Here is a 27,256-nt window from a genome sequence, read left to right on the forward strand (position 1 = left end):
CTCCCAGGGGGTGATCAAGGGGATGGGTCAAATGCAGAGGACAAATTTCACCACACCTAGTGTGTGTGTGACAATCATTGGTACTTTAACTTAACTTTAACTTTACACATACAAACTGTAGCACACAAAAAAGCATATTTAATAAAAAAAACATTATTATGGTCTTACCTTTACTTATAAATGAAGTCCATGCCCCGCTGTTGTGCCGGATTAATGCACCCCCTGACGGGAGTGTTATATCAACTAAAGCCCACACTTAAACTTTCCACGTGCAAGATTTAATCTATTTAAAAAAGTTATTTAATAAGAAGCCAAAAAGTGCAAAAACAATAATGTTCGTGTTGGAGGAGTTGTGAATGAATGAAATATGAAATCCGTGCTGCAGTCTGCAGGTGTACCTAATGTTGTGGCCCTGCGGTCATTCACAACTCCTCCAACACGAACATTATTGTTTTTGCACTTTTTGGCTTCTTATTAAATAACTTTTTTAAATAGTGTGTAACAAACTTTTCAGGATGTCCCAAATTACCAGATAATGTTAGGTAAGGAGGAGTTTTGTCCCTCCAGAGTTGCCGTAGGGCTGTGACGTAAGAGGTCTATAAAGGTGGTTGTGGAAGAAGGTGTGTAGGGAGAGAAAAAGGAGGGTGAACATTAAAGAAGTGGTGGAGACCGGACCTGCTCTTATGACTCCCATTTATTATTTTATTATTATATTATATTAGTACACATAATATGCGAACCCAGAATACTCGGCTACATTGGTGGCAGCGGTGGGATTTTAACTGCTGTGTTGAAAAAAGAAAAGAAAAGAAGAAAGTGTTACACTGGACTCGTGAGTTTTCAGTTAGCTGCACGTGTATAGTTAGCTGCTAAGCTTCCTGGCTGTTTTGCGGACACGTGGTGTGGTGACGACGACACTTTTAAGCTCGGCAACACTGTTTGACAGACACTCACATGGCATGAATGTCAAAAATGGACTTAACAGCTCCCTTCCCCGGCGACGGTGCCAGAATTTCTCAGCTGGACAGAGACAATTGATGGACCGCTTCTGGGCCAGCCTATCGGCGCATGTGCATGTTCCGGTGGAGAGCTTGGAGGTGTGTGCTGCGGATGTGAGCCGGCTGGTTACGGAGGCGTTCCCGGCGGTCTTGCTGCTGGCCCTTCATGCTGGGAGACATCCGACGGTGGTGTGAGCAGTGCGGAGCGTTTTGGACCCGCCGGTGCCCTTGAAGTCCCCGTGGGTGGGTCCCAGATTTGTCGGCCCCTCCAGAGGGCGGCCATGGACATTCTGGAGTTGCCCATAAGTCCCCGTGGGCGGGTCCCAGAATTGTTGCCCCCTTCCAGAGGGTAACCATGGATATTCTGGAGTGGCCCAGAAGTTCCCATGGGGTGGTCACAGGTTTGTCGGCCCCTCAGGAGGGTGGTCATGGACATTTTGGAGTGGCCCGTGAGTCCCATGTGGGGGGGAGGGGTCCCGGGGTGGTTGTCCCTTCCAGAGACTCTGCCAGCACCACCAGATGGTACTTTATTGATTCCTTCACTGCCTATAACCCCAAGTCTGATGGCATGATGGCGCGTCACAATCGAACTATCTCGCAGGGGGCGACTGGGGCGACCTCCTGCGCACAACTGAACTATCTCGCAGTGGGCGATTGGACCGACCTCCTTCACATCTGCACGTTTTTGCATGTTTTGAGGGGCCAGGGTGCTATCTTCCGCAATACTTTGTGGATCAGTTAAAATATTGTTGATTTGTTGGTGCATTAAGATTGTGAATTTTTTTCTCTGTTCTATTTCCCCTTGTTTGTTACCTATTTTGTTTGTGACGAAACGGGGACGTTTCTAATTGAGGGGGGGGGGACGTATGTAACAAACTTTTCAGGATGTCCCAAATTACCAGATAATGTTAGGTAAGGAGGAGTTTTGTCCCTCCAGAGTTGCCGTAGGGCTGTGACGTAAGAGGTCTATAAAGGTGGTTGTGGAAGAAGGTGTGTAGGGAGAGAAAAAGGAGAGTGAACATTAAAGGCCTACTGAAATGAATTTTTTTTATTTAAACGGGGATAGCACATCTATTCTATGTGTCATACTTGATCATTTTGCGATATTGCCATATTTTTGCTGAAAGGATTTAGTATAGAACAACGACGATAAAGATTGCAACTTTTGGTATCTGATAAAAAAAAGGCTTGCCCCTACCGGAAGTAGCGTGACGTAGTCAGTTGAACATATACGCAAAGTTCCCTATTGTTTACAATGATGGCCGCATGAAGTGAGAGAGATTCGGACCGAGAAAGCGACAATTTCCCCATTAATTTGAGCGAGGATGAAAGATTTGTGGATGAGTAAAGTGCAAGTGAAGGACTAGTGGGGAGTTGAAGCTATTCAGATAGGGAAGATGCTGTGAGAGCCGGGGGTGACCTGATATTCAGCTGGGAATGACTACAACAGTAAATAAACACAAGACATATATATACTCTATTAGCCACAACACAACCAGGCTTATATTTAACATGCCACAAATTAATCCTGCATAAAAACACCTGCGTGTTTGTTACGCTAGCTCCTAGCTCCTCTGCTAGCTCCTAGCTCCATAGAACACGCCAATACAATTCAAACACCTGATCAACACACACAATCACTCAGCCCAAAAGACCGTTCACCTAACCCAAGGTTCATAAAGCTTATATATTTTAAAAAAGTTACGTACATACGCAAAAAAAAGTTGCGCACATACGGTCAAGCGATCAAATGTTTAGAAGCCAAAGCTGCATACTCACAGTAGCACGTCTCCGTCTTTGTCATCCAAATCAAAGTAATCCTGGTAAGAGTCTGTGTTGTCCCAGTTCTCTACAGGCGTCTGTGTATCGAAGTCAAAAGTCCTCCTGGTTAGAGTCTCTGTTATCCGAGTTCTTCCATCTTGACTGCATCTTCCGGGAATGTAAACAAAGAAGCGCCGGCTGTGTACTGTTGTTGCTGACTACGTTCGAAAAATACGTCCATTTCGCACCGACAACTTTCTTCTTTGCTTGCTCAGCTTCCTTCTCCATAATGCAATGAACATGATTGCAACAGATTCACGAACACAGATGTCCAGAATACTGTGGAATTATGAAATGAAAACAGAGCTTTTTCGTATTGGCTTCAATGTGGAAGGCATACCCGTGTTCGCCGGTCTACGTCACGCGCATACGTCATCCTCAGAGGCGTTTCGAACCGGAAGTTTAGCGGCAAATTTAAAATGTCACTTTATAAGTTAACCCGGCCGTATTGGCATGTGTTATAATGTTAAGATTTCATCATTGATATATAAACTATCAGACTGCGTGGTCGGTAGTAGTGGGTTTCAGTAGGCCTTTAAAGAAGTGGTGGAGACCGGACCTGCTCTTATGACTCCCATTTATTATTTTATTATTATATTATATTAGTACACATAATATGCGAACCCAAAATACTCGGCTACATAGTGTAACCGAGGGTTTATAAATGTCGCATATACTGTATGAAACTACAAAATAATAAACACGGAGGCTCCAGTTTACACGAGGACCACTTTATTTACCTACTTTCAAAAACCTCCGCTCCACTCCAACGTGTCATCACTTCTTCACTCTTGGCGCCTTCAAAATAAGAGTGCAAGGCATATACTGTATAACAGCGTATAACAGGAATTTAACATCACAAAGAGGAAAGCCCATAAAAATAAGTTACAATAGATTCAATCTTGCACGTGGAAAGTTTAAGTGTGCCGTAGAAACCGGCGGGGGTGCACCGGCACAAGGAGGCGGGATTACTGCGAGGCGAGCCTCAGGCAGTGTGTCTTCGCAGCAGTTTTATGATCGCTCAGCACAAGAAATACGTTACACACATACAGTTGTTGACAAAATACACTGTACATTATATACCTCAGCTAACTAAACTATGGAAATGTATAATATAATTCATATAGCAATACGGTCTCACTGCACAGCAGGCCAGCAGTTAGCCGAGTCCGCAATCCATTGTTGAGGCACAACGCAGTGACGTGCCTCAACTGGCCGTCTCTTCTCAGTATTTGAACGGCAAATGTGAAAATTCAGCGATTTTGAATAAAAATAATCTAAAACTGGTGAAGTTAAATGGAAAATAACTTTATAGTATAATCACTGGATACATATAACAATTTAATACATTTTTTTTCTTTTTACATTTTTTTTCTTTCCATGATGGCAGGTGAGGCCCTGCCTCACCCGCCTCTAGTGACCGCACGTCACATATAGTGGCTTTCACCCTGACTGACTGCTATCTGTTGTTCTCGGGACATTGATGTGTATTTTGGTATGTCTAATTCCTTGAAAAGAATACAGCTTAGAACAGACCTGGGCAAATTAAGGCCCGGGGGCCACATGCGGCCCGTTGAGCTTTTCAATCTGGCCCGCCGGACATTCCCAAATAATTTTTTTAGATCTTTAAGATGGAAACTGTAGCTGCCATTATGATGTGCAGTGATGTTTTTAAAGTACCGTAAGTCTTGAACTATACAAAGTATTTCTATGGTTGGAATCTGCGCTTTTGCATGATATACTAGTTGCTATGGTAATCTAATTAGTTACTATGGTAATCTAAGTCACAGCAGCTCAGACGAGGCACCAAGCAGTGTGGGTGTTTCCACAGAGTGTTTCCAGAGCGGCCAGCCTGAAATGCGGGTGTCGGGGACAGACGCGGAAGGAGATTTTTACAACAAAGTTCTAAAGCTTAGTGATATATCAGATTGTAGGCGGGTTTTTTTTAGTTTTTTCGCGTTCATATTTCGCTGTTTGTTGCATTTTTCTTGCGTTTCGCTTGATTGTAAAATATGTCGATGGAGAGGGGGTGTGACGTTCATATGTTGTCAATATTCAGTGTTTTATCGTTCATAGTTAATATTGTAAATCCCACATTCTTTATTTTCATGTACATTCTGGGTGTCTCATTCAGTAAAACAATTTAATATTCCATACTGTTTTTTAAGGCAATCTGTCATGATGTTTTTAGCATTTAATCAGACATTATTGTGAGGTTTTATATTAGTGTTCTTAAAAATCAGATATACCGGCCCCCAGACACATTTTTTCTCTAAAGTCAAAATAATTGCCCAAGCCTGGTTTAGAATGTGTAACCCCAAGTGACCACAAGCGGTCTTCAAAAATGGTACAAAGGTCAAATTATTGAAAAACAGGAAGTATAGCCTCAGATATTGTAATTTATAATACAGATGTTATATAGCTCCACATCCATGAAAAAAATCCCCTCATCGATAGCCGTTGGCTCGCCCCTACCCTCGAGAACACTTGTGAAAGTGAACAATTCTTCACCTTTTGCAAACGCTAGCTTGTGGAGGTGCCCGCTCGTGGTGCTTACGTACGCAATCGACAGCGCTTCTGCGGGAGTGAGACCAACGCTGTAACATTTACCAGTGACCTGTTTCAATAAGTGCTTGTGGATGACCTCCGACTGTTTAACAAAGAACGTGTTTTGACAATTACTTAATGGAGAAACATCTGACAATTGCTTGTTTTGTTCCGACAGCTGGCTGCATAAATGACCAACCAGTGTGCAGAGTGACATGTGTCAATATGGGAGGGACAGACGCTGCTCTCTTTGTCTCAGCATTCATGAGGTCATTGTTTTACTAATGCTCAAAGATGGGGGGGGGGGGGGGGGGGGGGCAATGCCGTGTATGTGGCATGCAACCTTTTATGTCCATGTTGATGTATTATGAAGACAATGGTGACTTCGGACATGGCAAAGGCAGTGGGGTGGTGTGGCTCGGTTGGTAGAGCGGCCGTGCCAGCAACTTGAGGATTCCAGGTTCGATCCCCGCTTCCGCCATCATAGTCCCTGTCTTTGTGTCCTTGGGCAAAATACTCTACCCACCAGCTCCCAGTGCCACCCACACTGGTTTAATGTACTGTATTTTCGCACCATAGGGCACACCGGATTATAAGGCGCACCGCTGAAGAGCGGGTCTTTTCAGGTCTATTTTCATATATAAGGCGCATTAAAGGGGTCATATTATGATTTTTTTCTAAATGTAAAACACTTCCTTGTGGTCTACATTAGAGATGTCTGATAAGGGCTTTTTTTGCCGATATCCGATATTGTCCAACTCTTAATCACCGATTCCGATATCAACCGATACCGATATATACAGTCGTGGAATTAACACATTATTATGCCTAATTTTGTTATGATGCCCCGCTGGACGCATTAAACAATGTAACAAGGTTTTCCCAAAATAAATCAACTCAAGTTATGGAAAAAATGCCAACATGGCACTGCCATATTTATTATTGAAGTCACAAAGTGCATTATTTTTTTTAACATGCCTCAAAACAGCAGCTTGGAATTTGGGACATGCTCTCCCTGAGAGAGCATGAGGAGGTTGAGGAGGGCGGGGTTTCAGGGGTAGGGGTAGCGGGGGGTGTCTATTGTAGCGTCCCAGAAGATTTAGTGCTGCAAGGGGTTCTGGGTATTTGTTCTGTTGTGTTTATGTTGTGTTACGGTGCGGATGTTCCCCCGAAATGTGTTTGTCATTCTTGTTTGGTGTGGGTTCACAGTGTGGCGCATATTTGTAACAGTGTTAAAGTTGTTTATACGGCCGCCCTCAGTGTGACCTGTATGGCTGTTGACCAAGTATGTATGGCATTCACTTGTGTGTGTGAAAAGCCGTAGATATTATGTGACTGGGCCGGCACGCAAAGGCAGTGCCTTTAAGGTTTATTGCCGCTCTGTACTTCTCCCTACGTCCGTGTACACAGCGGCGTTTTAAAAAGTCATACATTTTACTTTTTAAAACCGATACCGATAATTTTGAAACTGATACCGATAATTTCCAATAAATTTTAAAGCATTTATCGGCCGATAATATCGTCAGTCCGATATTATCGGACATCTCTAGTAAGAACTTAACGCAACTTTATTTTAGAAATGGCAGCAGCAGATGAATGCCACATAAGAAGGCAGAGAAAAAGAAGAAACTTATCAACTACGGTGTCGGCACGGACTACAGTGGCGGACGTGCGCACATTTTCAGGACTTATGCAGATCCCAAATACACATCAGCAGGTACCAGAAGAAAAGAAAAGTTGTTTTGCAAAACACAACGCCAGATAATATGTCTGCTAATAGGTGTCATTTTGCGGTCCTTATACACACACCATAATAATACTTGTATGTTTAATGCGCCGACAATCCATCAAGCGGTGCGGCTTCATAGCTTACCGAAGTCGTACTAAAAACATTTTGACAGATTTTTGAGCGCCGTGTGTAAAGTTCTATATTTTCAATGGAACATTTAACGTTTTGGTGTTGTTAACTGCCATCATATTGCAGTCGACACGTATCTCTTATGTATGACTGCCATCTACTGGTCACACTTATCATTACACAATATACCAAATAAAATTGCTTTGAGGTCGGTAAGCACAATCAGAATTATTCTGTACATCAGGCGCACCGGGTTATAAGGTGCACTGTCGATTTTTGAGAAAATGAAAGGATTTTAAGTGCGCCTTATAGTTTGAAAAATTTGGTAACTTCGATAATGTGTTTCACTATGTAAAACACTTTGAGTCAGGGTTATATAAATATAATTCACTTCCCTTCACTGATGAGATGTAAACAAGCACATCCTCTAATAAGGTCAAACATTCACCTCGAATGTTTAGAATAACATCACAACATTATTCTTTTATAAACACGCATGAAGGACACGATATCCACATACTACTTTTGAAACTGAAATACGCGATCATTTTCCAGCTTTATGCTACAAATGTTTGGAATACAAACCTTTGTATTCCAAAGGTTAAAGAACACCTTCTTTAGACGTAATGTCTCAATATAATACAGGTGGATACTTTTTTCATGTCAGCATTAGGATGAGATTTGTGTGCATGCAGTGTTTACACAAACTGCTACACACAAAAATCAACAGTTCTTTTGTGGTGGCTTAAAAGTTCATCACAAAAAGCCCAGTTACCTAGTGCACATATAATGCATTCATATACTGTATTGTTTATGAACCCAGAAAATACATCCAATGTATGACCCTGTAACTACTTGGTATTGGATTAATACTAACATTTTTAGTATCACTTAAAACTTAAAGTATCCAAACAACAGAAGAATAAATGTTTATTTACATTTTAACAGAAGTGTAGATACAATATTAAACCACAAAGTAAGCAGAACAAGTTGATTAATAATACATTTTCTATCGCTTGTTTCTCATAATTTTGACAAAATAATAGAATGACAAATGACCAGTGTTGGGACTAACGCGTTACAAAGTAACGCATTACTGTAACGCCGTTACTTTCGGCGGTAAATAGTAATCTAACGCGTTATATTTTATATTCAGTAACTCAGTTACCGTTACTACATGATGCGTTACTGCGTTATTTTACGTTATTTTTTATGTAGTATCGGCTAGAAACTGAGAAGATCTTAGTGTGTTTTATTGGAGAGCTGCAGAAGAGGCGACGGAAATGAGGCGACTAGGAAGAGGCGCGCTCTGTGTGTGTGTGTGTGTGTGTGTGGGAGGGTGTGTGTCTGTGTTTACTAACAAGACATGGCGAAGCCCGAAGCCGAGTTTCTTTACATGGAGATATTCTCACTACTTTTCTTTTGTCGACCACAAAGAAAAAAACATTTTAGTTAAATGTAAGTTGTGTCTTGGATCAAATATCGTATCCTAGCAATTCAAATCTGCTGAAACAGCTACAAAAGCAACATGCTTCGACGAAGGTAGTAAAGAGAGACACACTTCACCTCCTAAGCAACAGCGGCTGGATTTTAACGAGGCACTGCTAGCCAGGACAACATTGATAGAGCCATTGCAGCACTGAAGGTACACACACTTTGTCAATTATCTTATATACTCTTTCATTCTAGACTTCTAGAGTGTTTGATTATCACATCACTCTAAATGTATAGACTATAAAGTTCACAAACTTTTTGGTGTAAGTAACTGAGTTACTTTTGAAATAAAGTAACTTGTAACTGTAACTAGTTACTGGTTTTCAGTAACTAACCCAACACTGCAAATGACACAATATTGTCACATTGAGTTGGTGACGAACCCCAAGATGCAGAGATGGCGATAGGCATTGAGCGGGAAAACATTATTTAATGTCCAAAAATATACAGAAAAAACACAAACCAGGAACTAGGAACAGGAAACAGGATGCCAGGGAAACAGGAACTGGAAGACGAGGAACAAAAAGACAGCAAGCTACAAACAGCTACAGAATATAGCTTACCGCTACCGCATCCAGCTACACTGACATCAGTAGAAATGACAATAATCCAGCACTGACTGGAGGGGAAGGCAGGTTTAAATAGCAGCTGGCTGATTGACACCAGGTGTGCCCAGGTGCCAATCAGCCGCAGCTGAGGGGAAGCAGCACTCAGGGAGACAATCAGGAAATAACCAAAATAAGAGCGCTGACAGGAAATGACAGAGGAAAAACCAAAACATAACTAAACTGTCAGGGACAAGCCTGACAAATATGTTACTGCATACGTCAGCAGCTAAATTAAGAGCCTTTGTAACCCGTTTGCTCACTTACAATTAAAAAATAAGTAGTCTAGTATGTTCACTTTCTTATTTAACGACAACATTCTTCTTTTAGAGCGATAAGAAATGTATGTTGAATATATGATATTTTCTTTTAAAATAAAGCCAATAATGATATTTGTTGTGGTCCCCTTTATTTTGAAACATATCAAAAAGTATCAAAAAGTATTGAAGTACATTTTGGTACTGGTACCAAAGTATTATCGGGACAACCCTAACGTTCTTTGTTAACTGCCACGTACAAGTTGTTTTTTTTACTATTGAGAACACAGAGAAAAAGGAAACACGTGTGTTCTTTTATCACATATGATGGTAGGCAATATTTTAAAAAAAGTACAGTTTTCCTTTAAGTTGGATGCATCTTCTTTACTTTTGAAGATTCAGGTTGAGAGTGGTAGTCGTGGCAGAGCCCCATCAGAACTCTGTATTTTAGAGTGACAATTCAATTGTAACGTTACTGTCTGTAAAACAATATTCGTGTTTTTAAAACAGAATTATGCGTGCTGTGCGAAACATGTTTTATCACGTTCGATCTGACTGTGTGACTCAAATGACCGCCATAACAAAACTTTGACTCTGGGGCATCCTCAACCTACTTCCTGTCAGGGTTGTTATCAGAGATGTGTGTTAGCATGTGCGTTAGGACGTGTGCTGACAAATCTATTCTGAAGAGTGAATCCCTCCAGGTTTGGAACTGCTGCTGATATACAAGAATAATCCTCATGTTACAACCTCATTGCACTCTTTTAATGACGTGAACATGACATCCATCTAGCCACAAAACCCAAAACCAGTGAGGTTGGCACGTTGTGTAAATGGTAAATAAAAACAGAATACAATGATTTGCAAATCCTTTTCAACTTATATTCAATTGAATAGACTGCAAAGACAAGATACTTAACGTTTGAACTGGTAAACTTTGTTATTTTTTGCAAATATTAGCTCATTTGGAATTGGATGCCTGCAACATGTTTCAAAAAAGCTGGAACAAGTGGCAAAGTAGACTGAGAAAGTTGAAGAATGCTCTTCAAACACTTATTTGGAACATCCCACAGGTGAACAGGCTAAGTGGGAACAGGTGGGTGCCATGATTGGGTATAAAAGCAGCTGAAGGAATTTAGGGATTTCACCATCTACGGTCCGTAATATCATCAAAAGGTTCAGAGAATCTGAAGAAATCAATGCACGTAAGCGGCAAGACCTAAAACCAACATTGAATGCCCATGACTTTCGATCCCTCAGGCGGTACTGCATCAAAAAGCGACATTAGTGTGTAAAGGATATCACCACATGGGCTCAGGAACACTTCAGAAAACCACTGTCAGTAACTACAGTTCGTCGCTACATCTGTAAGTGCAAGTTAAAACTCTACTATGCAAAGCGAAAGCCATTTATCAACAACACCCAGAAACGCCGCCGGCTTCGCTGTGCCCCAGCTCATCTAAGATGGACTGATGCAAAGTGTAAAGATGTTCTGTGGTCTGACGAGTCCACATTTCAAATTGGTTTTGGAAACTGTGGACGTCGTGTCCTCCGGAACAAAGAGGAAAAGAACCATCCGGATTGTTATAGGCGCCAAGTTCAAAAGCCAGCATCTGAGATGGTATGGGGGTGTACTGTGAAGGCACCATTAATGCTGAAAGGTCCATACAGGTTTTGGAGCAACATATGTTGCCATCCAAGCAACGTCTTTTTCATGGACGCCCCTGCTTATTTCAGCAAGACAATGCCAAGCCACGTGTTACAACAGCGTGGCTTCATAGTAAAAGAGTGCGGGTACTAGACTGGCCTGTCTGTAGTCCAGACATGTCTCCCATTGAAAATGTGTGGCACATTATGAAACGTAAAATACCACAACGGACTGTTGAACAACTTAAACTGTACATCAAGCAAGAATGGGAAATAATTCCACCTGAAAAGCTTCAAAAATTGGTCTCCTCAGTTCCCAAACGTTTACTGAGTGTTGTTAAAAGGAAAGGCCATGTAACACAGTGGTAAAAAGTTAAAAGTTAAAGTACCAATGATTGTCACACACACACTAGGTGTGATGAGATTATCCTCTGCATTTGAACCATCACCCTCACCCCCTGGGAGATGAGGGGAGCAGTGAGCAGCAGCAGCGGTGGCCGTGCCCGGGAGTCATTTCTGGTGATTTAACCCCCAATTCCAACCCTTGATGCTGAGTGCCAAGCAGGGAGGTAATGGGTCCCATTTTTATAGTTTGGTATGACTCGGCCGGGGTTTGAACTCACGACCTACCGATCTCAGGGTGGACACTCTAACCACTAGGCCACTGAGCCAGATAAATGTGGGGTTTTCAGTTAGAACATTAAATATCTTGTCTTTGCAGTCTAGTCAATCGAATATAAGTTGAAAAGGATTTTCAATCAATCAATCAATGTTTATTTATATAGCCCTAAATCGCAAGTGTCTCAAAGGGCTGTACAAGCCACAACGACATCCTCGGTACAGAGCCCACATACGGGCAAGGAAAACTCACCCCAGTGGGACGTCAATGTGAATGACTATGAGAAACCTTGGAGAGGACCGCATATGTGGGTAACCCCCCCTCTAGGGGAGACCGAAAGCAATGGATGTCGAGTGGGTCTGACATAATATTGTGAAAGTCCAACACATCAGCGAGAGTCCAGTCCATAGTGGGGCAAGCAGGAACCATCCCGAGTGGAGACGGGTCAGCAGCGTAGAGATGTCCCCATCTGATGAACAGGCTAGTGGTCCACCCCGGGTTTGGAGCAGAGTAGAAAAGAAAAGAAAAGAAACAGCAGATCAACTGGTCTAAAAAGGGAGTCTATTTAAAGGCTAGAGTATACAAATGAGTTTTAAGATGAGACTTAAATGCTTCTACTGAGGTAGCATCTCTAACTTTTACCGGGAGGGCATTCCAGAGTATTGGAGCCCGAATAGAAAACGCTCTATAGCCCGCAGACTTTTTTTGGGCTCTGGGAATCACTAATAAGCCGGAGTTCTTTGAACGCAGATTTCTTGCCGGGACATATGGTACAATACAATCGGCAAGATAGGCAGGAGCTTGACCGTGTAGTATTTTATACGTAAGTAGTAAAACCTTAAAGTCGCATCTTAGGTGCACAGGAAGCCAGTGCAGGTGAGCCAGTATAGGCGTAATATGATCAAACTTTCTTGTTTTTGTCAAAAGTCTAGCAGCCGCATTTTGTACCATCTGTAATCTTTTAATGCTAGACATAGGGAGGCCTGAAAATAAAACGTTACAGTAATCGAGACGAGACGTAACGAACGCATGGATAATGATCTCAGCATCGCTTGTGGACAAAATGGGACGAATTTTAGCGATATTACGGAGATGAAAGAAGGCCGTTTTAGTAACACTTTTAATGTGCGACTCAAACGAGAGAGTTGGGTCGAAGATAATACCCAGATTTTTTACCGAGTCACCTTGTTTAATTGTTTGGTTGTCAAATGTTAAGGTGGTATTTTTAAATAGATGTCGGTGTTGAGCAGGACCGATAATCAGCATTTCCGTTTTCTTAGCGTTGAGTTGCAAAAAGTTAGCGGACATCCATTGTTTAATTTCATTAAGACACGCCTCCAGCTGACTACAATCCGGCGTGTTGGTCAGCTTTAGGGGCATGTACAGTTGGGTGTCATCAGCATAACAGTGAAAGCTAACACCGTATTTGCGTATGATGTCACCTATTTTCAAATCATTGTATTCTGTTTTTATTTACGATTTACACAACGTGCCAACTTCACTGGTTTTGGGTTTTGTATCCATCTATCTCTTTGTATGAAAGCAGGTACACTATTGATTTTGGTTTTGGTTGATTGGTGTGTGGTAGCGGTCACATATTTACAACACCTTTAGTGCTCGTTGTGCAAAGTCAAGGCAGGAAAACTATTGATTTTGATAGCGGTTCCCAAGTGGCCAAGACAGCCTTTCGAATTTGATTTTTTTGGTTGGGTTCAAAGGTCAGCCCTCTACCGCTTACAATTTTCAACTGATTTGCCTCCGAGCTTATCTGCGTTGGCACAATATTAATATGTCACGCTGCAACGCCCACTGATTCTTACTCCATCGACATCCTGTCATATCATGAAGCTGTTAGTGTAGAAGCCCGTAGGCGCCATGAGAAAAAAAGCGCAAAAAAACAAACACTCCCTGTCATTTGCGTCTGCTTGTCTCTCGACGAGACGACTTTATTAAAGCCAACATGAAAGAAATAATCGCTTAATGAATATTTGGTGAATATTTTGTTGGCACACAATTAGTGATAATGAAAGATAAGTTTATAGTGGGGTGCATAGGCGCCGATCCCGCACAACGCCGAGCACCCACGTGGGATTGATGGCAACTTTCAAACTTTAAAATAATTTTTGAAAAATCAATCTTGTTGTTAATTTTGAGGCCAGTTTGGTCTGTTTCAAAAGTCACAAATCATAAAGTCTATAATTAAATGGTAAATGGGTTATACTTGTATAGCGCTTTTCTACCCTCAAGGTAGTCAAAGCGCTTTGACACTATTTCCACATTCACCCACTGATGGCGGAAGCTGCCATGCAAGGCCCTAACCACGACCCATCAGGAGCAAGGGTGAAGTGTCTTGCTCAAGGGCACAACAGACGTGATGTGGTTGGTAGAAGGTGGGGATTGAACAAGGAACCCTCAGGTTGCTGGCACGGCCACTCTCCCAACCTCGCCACGCCATCCCCGCTAATTAACAAAGCCTAATCAAAATGTCATTGTGCCCGACAATGAACTAATGACACAATCATCTTGACTTTGAACACACTGCACGTGAGCGAATGAAGATCAGACTTAGTCAACAGCCATACATGTCAAGGGTGGCAGTATGAACAATGCCAGCACGGTCATAAATATGTGCCATATAGTGAAACCACACTAAACCACAACGACAAACACATTTTGGAAGAATATTTGCACAGCAACACAACATAAACACTACAGAACAAATCCCCAGAATTCCCTGCAGCACCAACTCTTCCGGGACGCGACAATATAAACAAACGCCATGGGTGGATCTACAGCTAACATTCACTGTAATGATACCACGTACAATAGCGTATCTAGTCGATACTACCATGATTCCATCGATATTTTTTAACATCACACAATCTTCTTTCCTTTAAAAAAAATAAAATATTAGAGAATAGAATAGAAAGTACTTTATTGATCCCTGGGGGAAATTCAGCACCACAGTTCGCTCACAATAGACAATAATAATAATAAATAATATAATATATTATAACAATAGACAATAATAATAATAAATAATATTATATATATAATATATTATATACAGGTATATAATATATAATATATGAATAATATAAATATATTCTACATTTAAGTGCATTTATGTTTATAAACTCAGGAAATATGTCCATGACACATGAGGACTTTGAATATGACCAATGTATGATCCTCTAACTACTTGGTATCGTATTGATACCCAAATTGTGGTATCATCCAAAACTAATGTAAAGTATCAAACAACAGAAGAATAAGTGATTATTACATTTTAACAGAAGTGTAGATAGAACATGTTGAAACAGAAAATAACCAGATATTAACAGTAAATGAACAAGTCGATTAATAATTCATTTTTACAGTTTGTCCTCAATAATTTTGACAAAATAATAGAATGATAAATGACACAATATGTTACTGTATACGTCAGCAGCTAAATTAGGAGCCTTGGTTTGTTTACTTACTACTAAAAGAAAAGTTGTCTAGTAAGTTCACTATTTTATTTAAAGACAAAATTGCAATAAGAAACATATTTTAAATGTACTGTAAGATTATTTTGTTAAAATAAAGCCAATAATGAAATTTTTTGTGGTCCCCTTTATTTAGAAAAGTACCAAAAGTACTGGTACCGGTACCAAAATATTGGTATCGGGACAACACTAATACACACACACCGAGCACCCACTGGCAGAAATGTAGATCGGCGCCTATGGTGGGGTGAGAGATTACCCACTTTTATTGACGGTTTTACTTTATAACGTCATAACATATGTGGGCGTTTGTTGACCGGTTCGTCGTATTAATCGTAAGAGAAACGTGAGGAATTATAATAATAAAAGTTGAATATGAGGAATAATAATATGGGCTGCTTGCCTTGCAGCAGGCCCATAATTAATGTTTCTGTGCGGCCCGGTAGCAAATGCGTCACGGACCGGTATCGGACCCCTGACTGGTGGTTGGGGACCACTGCTTTATAGCTACAAATATTCTGTACACACACATGCACACACAATGCACTCCTTACAGGTTCCTGCTGAGGTTGTTGAGTGGTCAAAGCCAACCTCTGACCTTTCAGAGCAGACATTCCAGTCCAGCAGGCTCCAGACGTTGGTAAATCAACCATGACTACACGTCTTTTGAGACCTATGTGTGTGTGTGTGTGTTTGTGTGTGTAGCCGGAAGCAGTACATCACAGTCGCACAGACAGGCAACAGGTGGGCAAGTGATATTCTTACGGGGGATGAGGAGGGAAAGCGAATACAGTGGCGGAAAATCAGGAGCAACCTGAGAGATCACATAAATAAGAAAAATGTGGCTGAGAGTGAAATGTGCAGATCCAAGATATTTTGCACACTCGACGCCATGTTGCCTCTGTCATTTACAATCACTAGATTTGAGATTGTCAAACTGTGGTAGGTGTGTCACTACAGTCAGAGTCGTGTATAAAGAGAGTATGGCCAACTAAACAGGCGCATTGACTGCTACCAAGAACGTGTGCCCGGATGCATGTAATTGCTAGTTTTTCTGCCGAAATAAACCAAAATAATACGTCTACAGTCGTGGTCTGACCACAGAACTTTCCTCCACAAGGTCTTATCTTTGTCCATGTAATGTCACATGAAACAAACAATGAGCTGTTTGTTCACAATACCCAGCAATATGTTTGCAGGAGAAAAGGTGAGGCCTGTAATGCCAGGAGCACCATCCCTACCATCAAGTATGGTGGTGGTAGTATTATGCTCTGGGCCTGTTTTGCTGCCAATGGAACTGGTGCTTTACAAAGAGTAAATGGGACAATGAAAGAGGAGGATTACCTCCAAATTCTTCAGGACAACCTAAAATCATCAGCCCGGAGGTTGGGTCTTTGTCACGAGGGGGGTCGCAGCTCACTGCGGGGTCGTTCTCCCGAGAATGCAGAACGGACAACTCTGGACGAAGGTGTGAAGGTAGGAACATGATTTAATCTATAAATCGTACACAATACCAAAAGACAGGAAACAAACAAAAGAAAAGCGTGAAGCTCACACGGGAATGTTAGGCAACAACTTAGGACAGGAATCGGGAATCGAGAACAGAAATAAACCAATGTCACTTGTTGCAAACCGCAAACAATGAAACCAAACTGAGTGTGGTGAGCAACGTGAATAAATAGCTCTCTGATTAGTGCTCAACAGCAGGTGAACGTGCCGAACACTAATCAGAGGCAGGTGAAACCAATTAGTACCAGTTTTTTCCCACACTTTCATTTATTTGTGGCGGCCCGCCACGAAAGAATTACGTCCGCCACAAATAAATAAAAATAAAAAAATAATTTTTTTTTTTTTTTTTTGGTCCTGTCCAGCTTTTTAGGCAAATCATATAGTTGATGTAGATGCCCATATAGGCTGTTCAGATTTACTTTACAAAAGAGAAGTGTAGGATACTTCTATTGTTGCCTTATTTGTATTTGACCACTACTGTTTTCTGTTTATTTGTTACTGACTGTGGCAGGACACCTCTGCCTCTGTGTCACTTTATGTTGCTGGTAAATAATATGGTTGTAGTAGTAGGCTAAAGTTAAATGATTTAGTATGCACTAACTAAAGGGGCAGAGCTTTAAGAGACATTTTAGCTTTTATATTTTATAAGATATATTTTTTAGTAAGAACCACAATTAATAAATATATTTCAGTGAATAACTTATTGTTCAAATCTGTATATAAATATGTACATAAAGTGTTGTAATTATATTGTAAAATGGATGGATGGATGGATGGACGGACGTTTAAAACAAAACTGTTATTATTAATTAGTAAGTATAAATTTTTTTAGCCTTTTTAGAGAAAATCATATCATTGTAGTAAATTATGCAAATTACTCGATGATGTCATGGTGACCACGCCCCTAGCCACACCCCAACCGCCACAGGTATCTTGGCAGTTTATGGGAAACACTGAGTACCCATGGTAACCAAAACAAACCCCCGAAGTGCACAAAACAGGAACTCAGGGAGTCCAAAACTAACAGAACATAACTAAACAAAACATGATCCGGACCACGGATCATGACAGTCTTGGGCGCAGTTGGGTGTTCCAACAGGACAATGACCCCAAACACACGTCAAAAGTGGTAAAGGAATGGCTAAATCAGGCTAGAATTAAGGTTTTAGAATGGCCTTCCCAAAGTCCTGACTTAAACGTGTGGACAATGCTGAAGAAACAAGTCCATGTCAGAAAACCAAACAAATTTAGCTGAACTTCACCAATTTTGTCAAAAGGAGTGGTCCAAAATTCAACCAGAAGCTTGTGGATGGCTACCAAAAGCACCTTATTGCAGTGAAACTTGCCAAGGGACATGTAACCAAATATTAACATTGCTGTATGTATACTTTTGACCCAACAGATTGTCACATTTTCAGTAGACCCATAATAAATTCATAAAAGAACCAAACTTCATGAATGTTTTTTTGTGACCAACAAGTATGTGCTCCAATAATAAAATAAATAAGAGTTGTAGAAAATATTGGAAACCCAAGACAGCCATGACATTATGTTCTTTACAAGTGTATGTCAACTTTTGACCACAACTGTATATATACAGTACTACAGGCCAAAAGTTTGGATACATCATCTCATTTCAATGTGTTTTCTTTATTTACCTGACTATTTACATTGTAGATTGTCACTAAAAGCATCAAACCGTTTCAGGTGACTACCTCTTGAAGCTCATCGAAAGAATGCCAAGAGTGTGCAAAGCAGTACTCAGAGCAAAGGGTGGCTATTTTGAAGAAACTAGAATATAAAACATTTGTTCAGTTATTTCACCTTTTTTGTTAAGTACATAACTCCACATGTGTTCATTCATAGTTCTGATGCCTTCAGTGACAATCTACTATGTAAATAGTCATGAAAATAAAAAAAAAACCATTGAATGAGAAAATGTGTCCAAACTTTTGGCCTGTTCTAGAGTGGTCATAAACTTACAATAAAACATGCTTTTATTTCGTGAAAGTATAATTTTGCGGCCATATTTGACGCACTCTACCGCTACATTCCTGTAGTGTTTCGGGACCAGCAGGTACTCTAACACGCACCTGACAGCGCAATAAACGTAAAAAAATACACAGAACAGCCCAAAAAATTACTTATTAACCTCATATTTCCAAGATCTTCATTGTCCTTGGACCAACAATCACAGAGAAATTGTGACTTTTGTGTGAGTACCGTATTTTTCGGACTATAAGGCGCACTTAAAATCCTTTCATTTTCTCAAAACTCGACAGTGCGCCTTATAACCCGGTGCGCCTAATGTACAGAATACTTTAGGTTGTGCTTACCGACCTCGAAGCTAATTTATTTGGTACATGGTGAAATGACAAGTGTGACCAGTAGATGGCAGTCACACATAAGAGATATGTGTAGACTGCAATATGATGGCAGTCACACATAAGAGATACGTGTAGACTGCAATATGACTCAAGTAAACGCCAACATTGTATATGTTCCATTGAAAATATAGAGCATTACACACGGTGCTCAAAAATCGATCAAAATGTTTTAGTACGACTTTGGTAAGCTATGAAGCCGCACCGCTTGATGGATTGTACTGTGCTTCAACATACTATTATTATTATGGTGTGTGTATAAGGTAAGACATTATCTGGTGTTTTGTTTCGCAATATTATGCAAAAGCAACTTTTTTTACCTTCTGGTACCTGTTGATGTGTATTTGGGATCTGCATAAGTCCTGAAAATTTGCGCGCCTCCGCCTTTGTAGTCCGTGCGGCACCGTAGTCGATAAGCTTCTTCTTTTTCACTATCTTCTTGTTATTCATCCTCCGTTGTTGCCATTTCTAATATAAAGTAGTGTAAAGTTCTTACTCATATCTGTCAGTAAACTCGCCATGAAAGCGCTAAAACATACCGGTGTAGTGAGTTTACATTATTCACCCAAGGAACTTTAGTTTTTACAGAGTTCCGTTCGGTTTTTCACAGGACACATTTCCGGCCTTGTTTTTGCACTAGTGAACCACGGATGAGGAGATGCTGCTCCGTTAATGATTGAAGTAAAGTCTGAAATTCTTCCACTCCCGTCCTTGCGCGCTACACCGCTACAACAAAGATGACGGACAAAACGGCGCAGCCTGAAACGACTGTCAGAAAGCGACTTGAAGATGATCTGTAAAACATAATCTATGCAACATTTTGACCAAAGAACCACCATTACATGTTATGTTAGCGGGGGGTGTATATTGTAGCGTCCTGGAAGAGTTAGTGCTGCAAGGGGTTCTGGGTATTTGTTCTGTTGTGTTTATGTTGTGTTACGGTGCGGATGCTCTCCCAAATGTGTTTGTCATTCTTGTTTGGTGTGGGTTCACAGTGTGGCGCATATTTGTAACAGTGTTAAAATTGTTTATATGGCCTCCCTCAGTGTGAACTGTATGGCTGTTGACCAAGTATGCTTTGCATTCACTTGTGTGTGTGAAAAGCCGTAGATATTATGTGACTGGGCCGGCATGCAAAGGCAGTGCCTTTAAGGTTTATTGGCGCTCTGTACCTCTCCCTACGTCCGTGTACACAGCGGCGTTTTAAAAAGGAATACATTTTACTTTTTGAAACAGATACCGATAATTTTGAAACCGATACTTTACGATATTACATTTTAAAGCATATATCGGCCAATAATATCGGCAGTCCGATATTATCGGACATCCCTAATTATTGACGTATTTCTTGCCACATCAGTTCATTTTGTCATCTATTATTTCACCCAAAATGTGTTTTTTTATACTCATTAAATGTCCGTCTATTTGTATTTGAGTTTGACTTTCTCTCCTACTGTTACCGAATTGCATTATTGTAGTTTTACTGAGATTCAAATATAGTCATTTTTTGTCAAACCATCTCTTTAATTTGTTGATTTATTCCTTTATTATTTGTATTAGCTTGTGTGTGTTCTCTCCTGAACAAAACAGACATTGTGTCGTGTGTTTACCTCCCACAAGACGCTGTAATCGCTGGCTCTCCGGTTTTGACGGCGAACCTTCACTTCCCATACTTGTCTTCTTTCTGGGTTGTGGGGAAAGTGATGTAAAAGCTTTCCATAATTTCTGCGGGTGAAGCTGAAAAACAGGAAATTTTTACACGATACTCTAACGAGGAATCGCCGCAAACACAGCTTAAAGTTATTAGCAGTCATGGCGCCCTGTAGTCACATGAGTGCCTTTTGACCAATTATTGAGGAAATCGACTATGATGTCTGTGTTTACTAACAAGACATCACTGCGGAGCCACAGTCAAGTTTCTTAACATGGAGATATTCTCACTACTTTTCTTTTGTCGAGCACAAAGAAAAGAACATTTTAGTTAAATATAGGTTCTGTCTTGGATCAAAGATCCTATCTACTGCCCAAAACAGCAATTCAAATCTGCTGAAACACCTAAAAAAGCAACATGCTTCGACGAAGCTAGTAAAGAGAGACACACTTCACCTCCACCTCCACCTAAGCAACAGCGGCTGGATTTTAACGGAGGGACTGCTAGCCAGGACAACATTGATAGAGCCATTGCAGCGTATGTGCTAGAAGACATGCAGGCTATTTCTACAGTGGAGTCACCCGCTTTCAGGCAGCTAATTAGCATGATACCGGCGTCAAACAGCAAATGGCACGGAAAACATTTTCACGTACCTGGACACAGTGGACAGTGAGTACATAAAAATGGAAAGCAAGCTAAAGACAACACTCCAAACTCTGCCACGTAAACTGACAGAGAGGGGTCAGCGGAGGAATTATGGTGTGGGGTTGTTTTTCAGGAGTTGGGCTTGGCCCCTTAGTTCCAGTGAAAGGAACTTTGAATGTTCCAGGATACCAAAACATTTTGGACAATTCCATGCTCCCAACCTTGTGGGAACAGTTTGGAGCGGGCCCTTTCCTCTTCCAACATGACTGTGCACCACTGCACAAAGCAAGGTCCATAAAGACATGGATGACAGAGTCTGGTGTGGATGAACTTGACTGGCCTGCACAGAGTCCTGACCTGAACCTGATAGAACACCGTTGGGATGAATTTGAACAGAGACTGAAAGCCAGGCTTTCTCGACTAACATCAGTGTGTGACCTCACCAATGCGCTTTTTGGAAGAATGGTAGAAAATTCCTATAAACACACTCCGCAACCTTGTGGACAGCCTTCCTAGAAGAGTTGAAGCTGTAATAGCTGCAAAAGGTGGACCGACATCATATTGAACCCTATGAGTTAGGAAAGGGATGGCACTTCAAGTTCATATGTGAGTCAAGGCAGGTGGCCAAATACTTTTGGCAATATAGTGTATAATCATAATAAATCAACTAAAGTGACCACAATGCAATGAAATATAAGTACAATCCTGCAATAGGGCTGTTGAAATAGACATCACTCAGCGGTGTATACACATGTACATAAATGCACAGAATTTGAAGATCCCAGCCCTATGTAATGTAATGATTAATAGAATGTAAATAGCATCACTACAATAATTCTAAATTGGGGCTAACAAACATGTCCAATGCTACAAACATGATATTCAGCTCGCAGTTAGCTCGTGGACTTGATGCCAAACAGCCATTATAGTACAATAAAACGGACAAAATGAGGAGTTGCAATACAGTTTTAAGCACATAGCAAGTGAAATTAAAGTGTATAGAAAGTAACTTTGTATTGCCTCACACTGCCAATTAAACAATTGTCATTGAAGTCCAGTAACTTTCAGGGCTTGCTGATGCAATGATGCGTTCAAGGCCCCCTCCAGTGTCGTAAAAGTGAACTACACTCAAGCACATACTTGCCAATCATCCCGAATTTTCCGGGAGACTCCCGAATTTCAGTGCCTCTCCCGAAAGTCTCCCGGGACAACCATTCTACCGAAAATCTCCCGATTTCCAGCCGGACAACTATCTTGGTGGCGTGCCTTAAAGGCACTGCCTTTAGCGTCGTCTCTCACCTGAAAAGGAGACTATTATATATGTCCCTGTTATCCATAGGTTTATCTATAACCCATAAAGTAGGCAGGCACAGAGCTATTTCTCAGCGTGTGTTTAGTCCAGCCGGCACGTTAATACTGTAGCGGCTGGCTACGGGGTGTTAGCCAATGACTGTGACTGGGGGGCGGGACTTCCGGGAGAGATAGGGAAGTGACGTTTTTAATAGGAAGTGGGTGTTCGAGTTTTGCCGGGAAAAGGGATAGACATACATTGGAGCTGTTGTGTGGTTGAATTACATCTTGTGCAATAAAGACAAGACAAACAAAGAAGTCGTATGAGCTTACATTCCTGGGTTTATGCCAGTACTCAAATGGCAGAACAAAAGCTACTCAAATAGTGAAAGGTAAGTGTTATTTTTTTTTAAAAGTAAGCAGCAAGTACAGTACAGTTAGTAGAACAACTGTGTTTTCATTACTGTTCACTGTACTATATATATATATATATATATATATATATATATATATATATATATATATATATATATATATATATATATATATATATATATATATATATGTGTATATATATATGTGTATATATATATATATATATATATATATATATGTGTATATATATATGTGTATATATATATATATATATATATATATATATATATATACATATATATATATATATATATATCCCTAGTGTGTGAATGTGAATGTTGTCTGTCTATCTTTGTTGGCCCTGCGATGAGATGGCGTGGCGACTTGTCCAGGGTGTACACCGCCTTCCGCCCGATTGTAGCTGACATAGGCTCCAGCGACCCCGAAGGGAATAAGAAAATGGATGTATATATATATATATATATATATATATATATATATATACCTGTGTATATATATATATATATATATATATATATATATATATATATAAATAAGAAATACTTTAATTTCAGTGAATTCTAGCTATAAATATACTCCTCCCCCTTAACCCCGCCCCCTGGCACCGCCCCCCCCAAGACCCCGCCCACCTCCCACCCCCCCAATCTCCCGAATTCGGAGGTCTCAAGGTTGGCAAGTATGCTCAAGCAACCCAATGACAGGAAGAAAACAAGCGTTATAGAGACAGTCTTTTGTACACTTAGTGCTACTCTAAATAAAACCTATACCTTTTTTTAAAAATTATTACTTAGGCCTACTACGCTACTGCATTTTGATGTTGGTCATTATGGTGGTACTTGGAGAGCCGGGTTTTTCTACATAAGTTTGTCAATGTAAGTCAAATATGTGTTACTTGCCACACATTAACGTGTATTCACTCTTTTTCAGAGGTCGCCCCAGTTGTTCCGCTTCCTCCTCTGCATCATGAGCGCCAGGGTGGGGAACAGGAAGGGGCAGCCGCAGTACCGCCGCCACTTTCTGACGGACAACAGCGTCTTTCAAGGTAAAACGGCGACGTCGCCCGCGAACCGGCCTGTGTTCTCATGAGAAATTCAGTGAGAAACTGTACTTAAAAAGTTACGCTCTGTGATTAATTGATCAAAAGTGTTTTTTGTTTTTTTTTTACTTCTTGCCAATACATTTAACATATTTTTGTCTATCTACATCTCACATAAATAAGTACACGCCTCACATTCAATTTTTATTACAGTATATCTTATACTAGAAATTAAAATTGTACTCGCTGTGTACTGGGTACTGATCCAGAATGGTGTCATATTTCGATACCTTCAGTGACGTCACTTATAGTTGCAGACTTGGCATCTTATTTTTTATTAATTTATAAATTTTTTGGGAAAATGTACACTACACCAAGCTACTTTTCGTGTTGTTCATGCCATTTTTGGGTCCTAAATGGCTGTCAAAGAGTACCAACTTGTCGGAACACCTACTCAGACTTCTTCTCTCCATGTGAGATGCGTGATTTATTCATTTTTTATTTATTTTTATTTATTATTATTATTTTTTGAATTAATCAGTCCAACAAAATAATACACAATAATACCATAATAAAACAATTCCAATTTCAAAACCAAGCAGCATTCAGAATAGCAATCAACAGTGGAATTGAGACTTGGCATCGGCTCAAGCACTCGGCTGCGAAACAAGCAGTCAAGCGGACTGCTTCTGAGTAATGTTAAAATTTTCCATGCCATCAAAGCAAGAAGAGGGCTCTCAAAAGTACAGTATGATAAGGCTACACTTTTAAAATATGCACTTGCTCGATGCCAATTTACATTAGGTTTTCCCTAGACATGCTAAAGATTAGCATTGGGATTTTACATGACCATTTCAACGCCTTCAAATTTGGTAAAGAAAACTACAATTAAGATGCACATTACAATCAAACAGCAGGTGTGTAATAAGTACAACACTTTTTTAAACACTTTGTAGGGCTCCACAAAACAAAAGACTTGACACATTCAACTTAATGGCAAAGACTACTTCCTGGCCAAGGCAACACACACTGCTGCCATCAAACGTCTTGGAACATTGCTACTGCATACAGAGTCTACTACTGTATATAATGCTGTACAGTACAGTACAGTATTTGCAAATGGGACACAGAAGTGTAAGAAAACAAAATAGCTACAGGACAGCACAGCACGGCTCTGTGTTAAATGTTTAATAAATTAAAAAAAAGAAAATCACAATAAACATTTATTAGCACATTTGAATGCACAAAAGGTACCCATTCTTAGTGTACAGCTTGTGCAGCATTATACAGGGTTTCCCCGCAGCGCTTTGTTGTTAAGGCAGCCGCCTTAACAACAAAGAGCTACCGCCTAAACTAAAGTCTTAACAAGCTGCTCCGCTTAGTTCTGTCTCTGCCTCTGTCAGTACGTCTCTGCAGCACCCAGCATTGTCCCACCCACAGAACCATCTGATTGGTTACACGCAGAGCGCTAACAGCCAATCAGCAGTGCGTATTCAGAGCGCATGTAACAGCCAAACAGCAGTGCGTATTCAGAGCGCATGTAACAGCCAATCAGCAGTGCGTATTCAGAGCGCATGGAGTCAGTGCTCACGACAGAGGCAGGCAGGTGTGGGTGAGCAGATAGGTGTTTTGCAGGTGAGCATAAGGCAGCGGACTCTCCCCAAATGATAATAAACACCTCCCAGTCAACTACTAGTAACATCACTGTGAGCCCGTTAACGTTCTAGAAACATAAGCGGCAGCTCAGCTCCCTCGCAGTCCTTGAGGTGAAGGCTAATTAGCGTTTAGCGTAACATTAGCTCACTGTGCGGTGTGTGTGTGTGTGTGTGTGTGTGTGCGTGAGTGCGTGTGTGTGTGTGCGTGTGTGTTACAGACAGCAAAGCCCTGTCTGTCTGAGAGAAAGACAAGCATTATTGACCTACAGTTAACAACTAAGTTATTTCACTTTACCTTTTTCTGTGTTGATTGAGCTGTGTTGAAGCAGCAAAAAGGACATTATGTTAAATGAAGAGTTTCCTGAAGCTGTCTCTGATAGTTGATATAATAATGTAACTGCATCATAAAGCCTACATGAACTCCATGGTGTTCAGGGATGAATAGTCTCTCCTATTGTTATTGTACTATTTTTTCAGCTATAGTTACATTAATCGTTAGTAATGTAGCAGCCTAGTTTTGAACGGCAGGGTCCCTGCTATCACAGGTTGATAAAAATATAACATTTACATAATACAAATCAACTACAGGCTTCCCAAATGCTGTAATAAATTAAGCATGATGAGTTGAGCATATGTCAGCATGTGGCCCCACTTTTAACTCTTTTTTTCAAACGCTTACATACAGTAAGTCATTAATTTGACTTATTAAGTCATTATTTTGACTTAGTAGGTCATTATTTTGACAAAATATTGACTTACTAAGTCATAATAATGACATACTTAGTATCTCAGGTAACTAGGACTGTTTTGTGTATTGTTTTTACTTTACGGAAAAAATATTGAGATATATATATAGTATATCGGCATTCAGCATATGGAGCGGAAAACACAACCAAAAATTGTAGGCTTCCTCACGCGACGAAGCTGGCCTACTTCACCACAGTCTGTAGTCTATTGCCCCCCAGGCTGTGGTGGCAGCGATGAGATGGAGACTTGATGGCGACAGGCCGAGTTACGCTGTTCTTTACACCCACCCACTCCCTCCCTCCCCCTGGAGATACACCACCTTAACTAACACATTTTCTGGGGGAAACACTGCTATATACTTACTTTCCAATGAAAATAAATCAACACACTGTGTGCAGCTCTTGTGAACTCCATGTCCAAGATGATTAAGGCACTAAACATGCACACTTTGGATCTCTTCACTGTCAGGTGAACTCATTTGTGTTTTTAGCTATTTAACTATTTTGAGGATAGAAAATCTACCTGCTTATTTAGTTTAACACTGGCTACTCTTAAGTTTGGTCCAAGTTTGATTCCTATAGTATTGTCCGTTGGGAATATTTGATAGCA

General features: G+C 40.6%; 1 protein-coding gene across 2 annotated transcripts in view; it reads left to right on the forward strand.

The window, feature by feature from the left end:
- Positions 1–27,256, forward strand: part of plch1 (phospholipase C, eta 1) — a 221,712-nt gene that overhangs the window by 17,976 nt on the left and 176,480 nt on the right. For both annotated transcript variants that reach the window (XM_062059983.1, XM_062059987.1), the window contains exon 2: positions 24,137–24,251. In XM_062059983.1, the coding sequence (XP_061915967.1) occupies positions 24,173–24,251 (79 nt within the window). In that variant the 5' untranslated portion in view covers positions 24,137–24,172. The remainder of the gene's footprint in view (positions 1–24,136; positions 24,252–27,256) is intronic.

This window comes from Entelurus aequoreus, linkage group LG10, assembly GCF_033978785.1.
Source record: "Entelurus aequoreus isolate RoL-2023_Sb linkage group LG10, RoL_Eaeq_v1.1, whole genome shotgun sequence".
Taxonomy (NCBI): Eukaryota; Metazoa; Chordata; class Actinopteri; order Syngnathiformes; family Syngnathidae; genus Entelurus; species Entelurus aequoreus.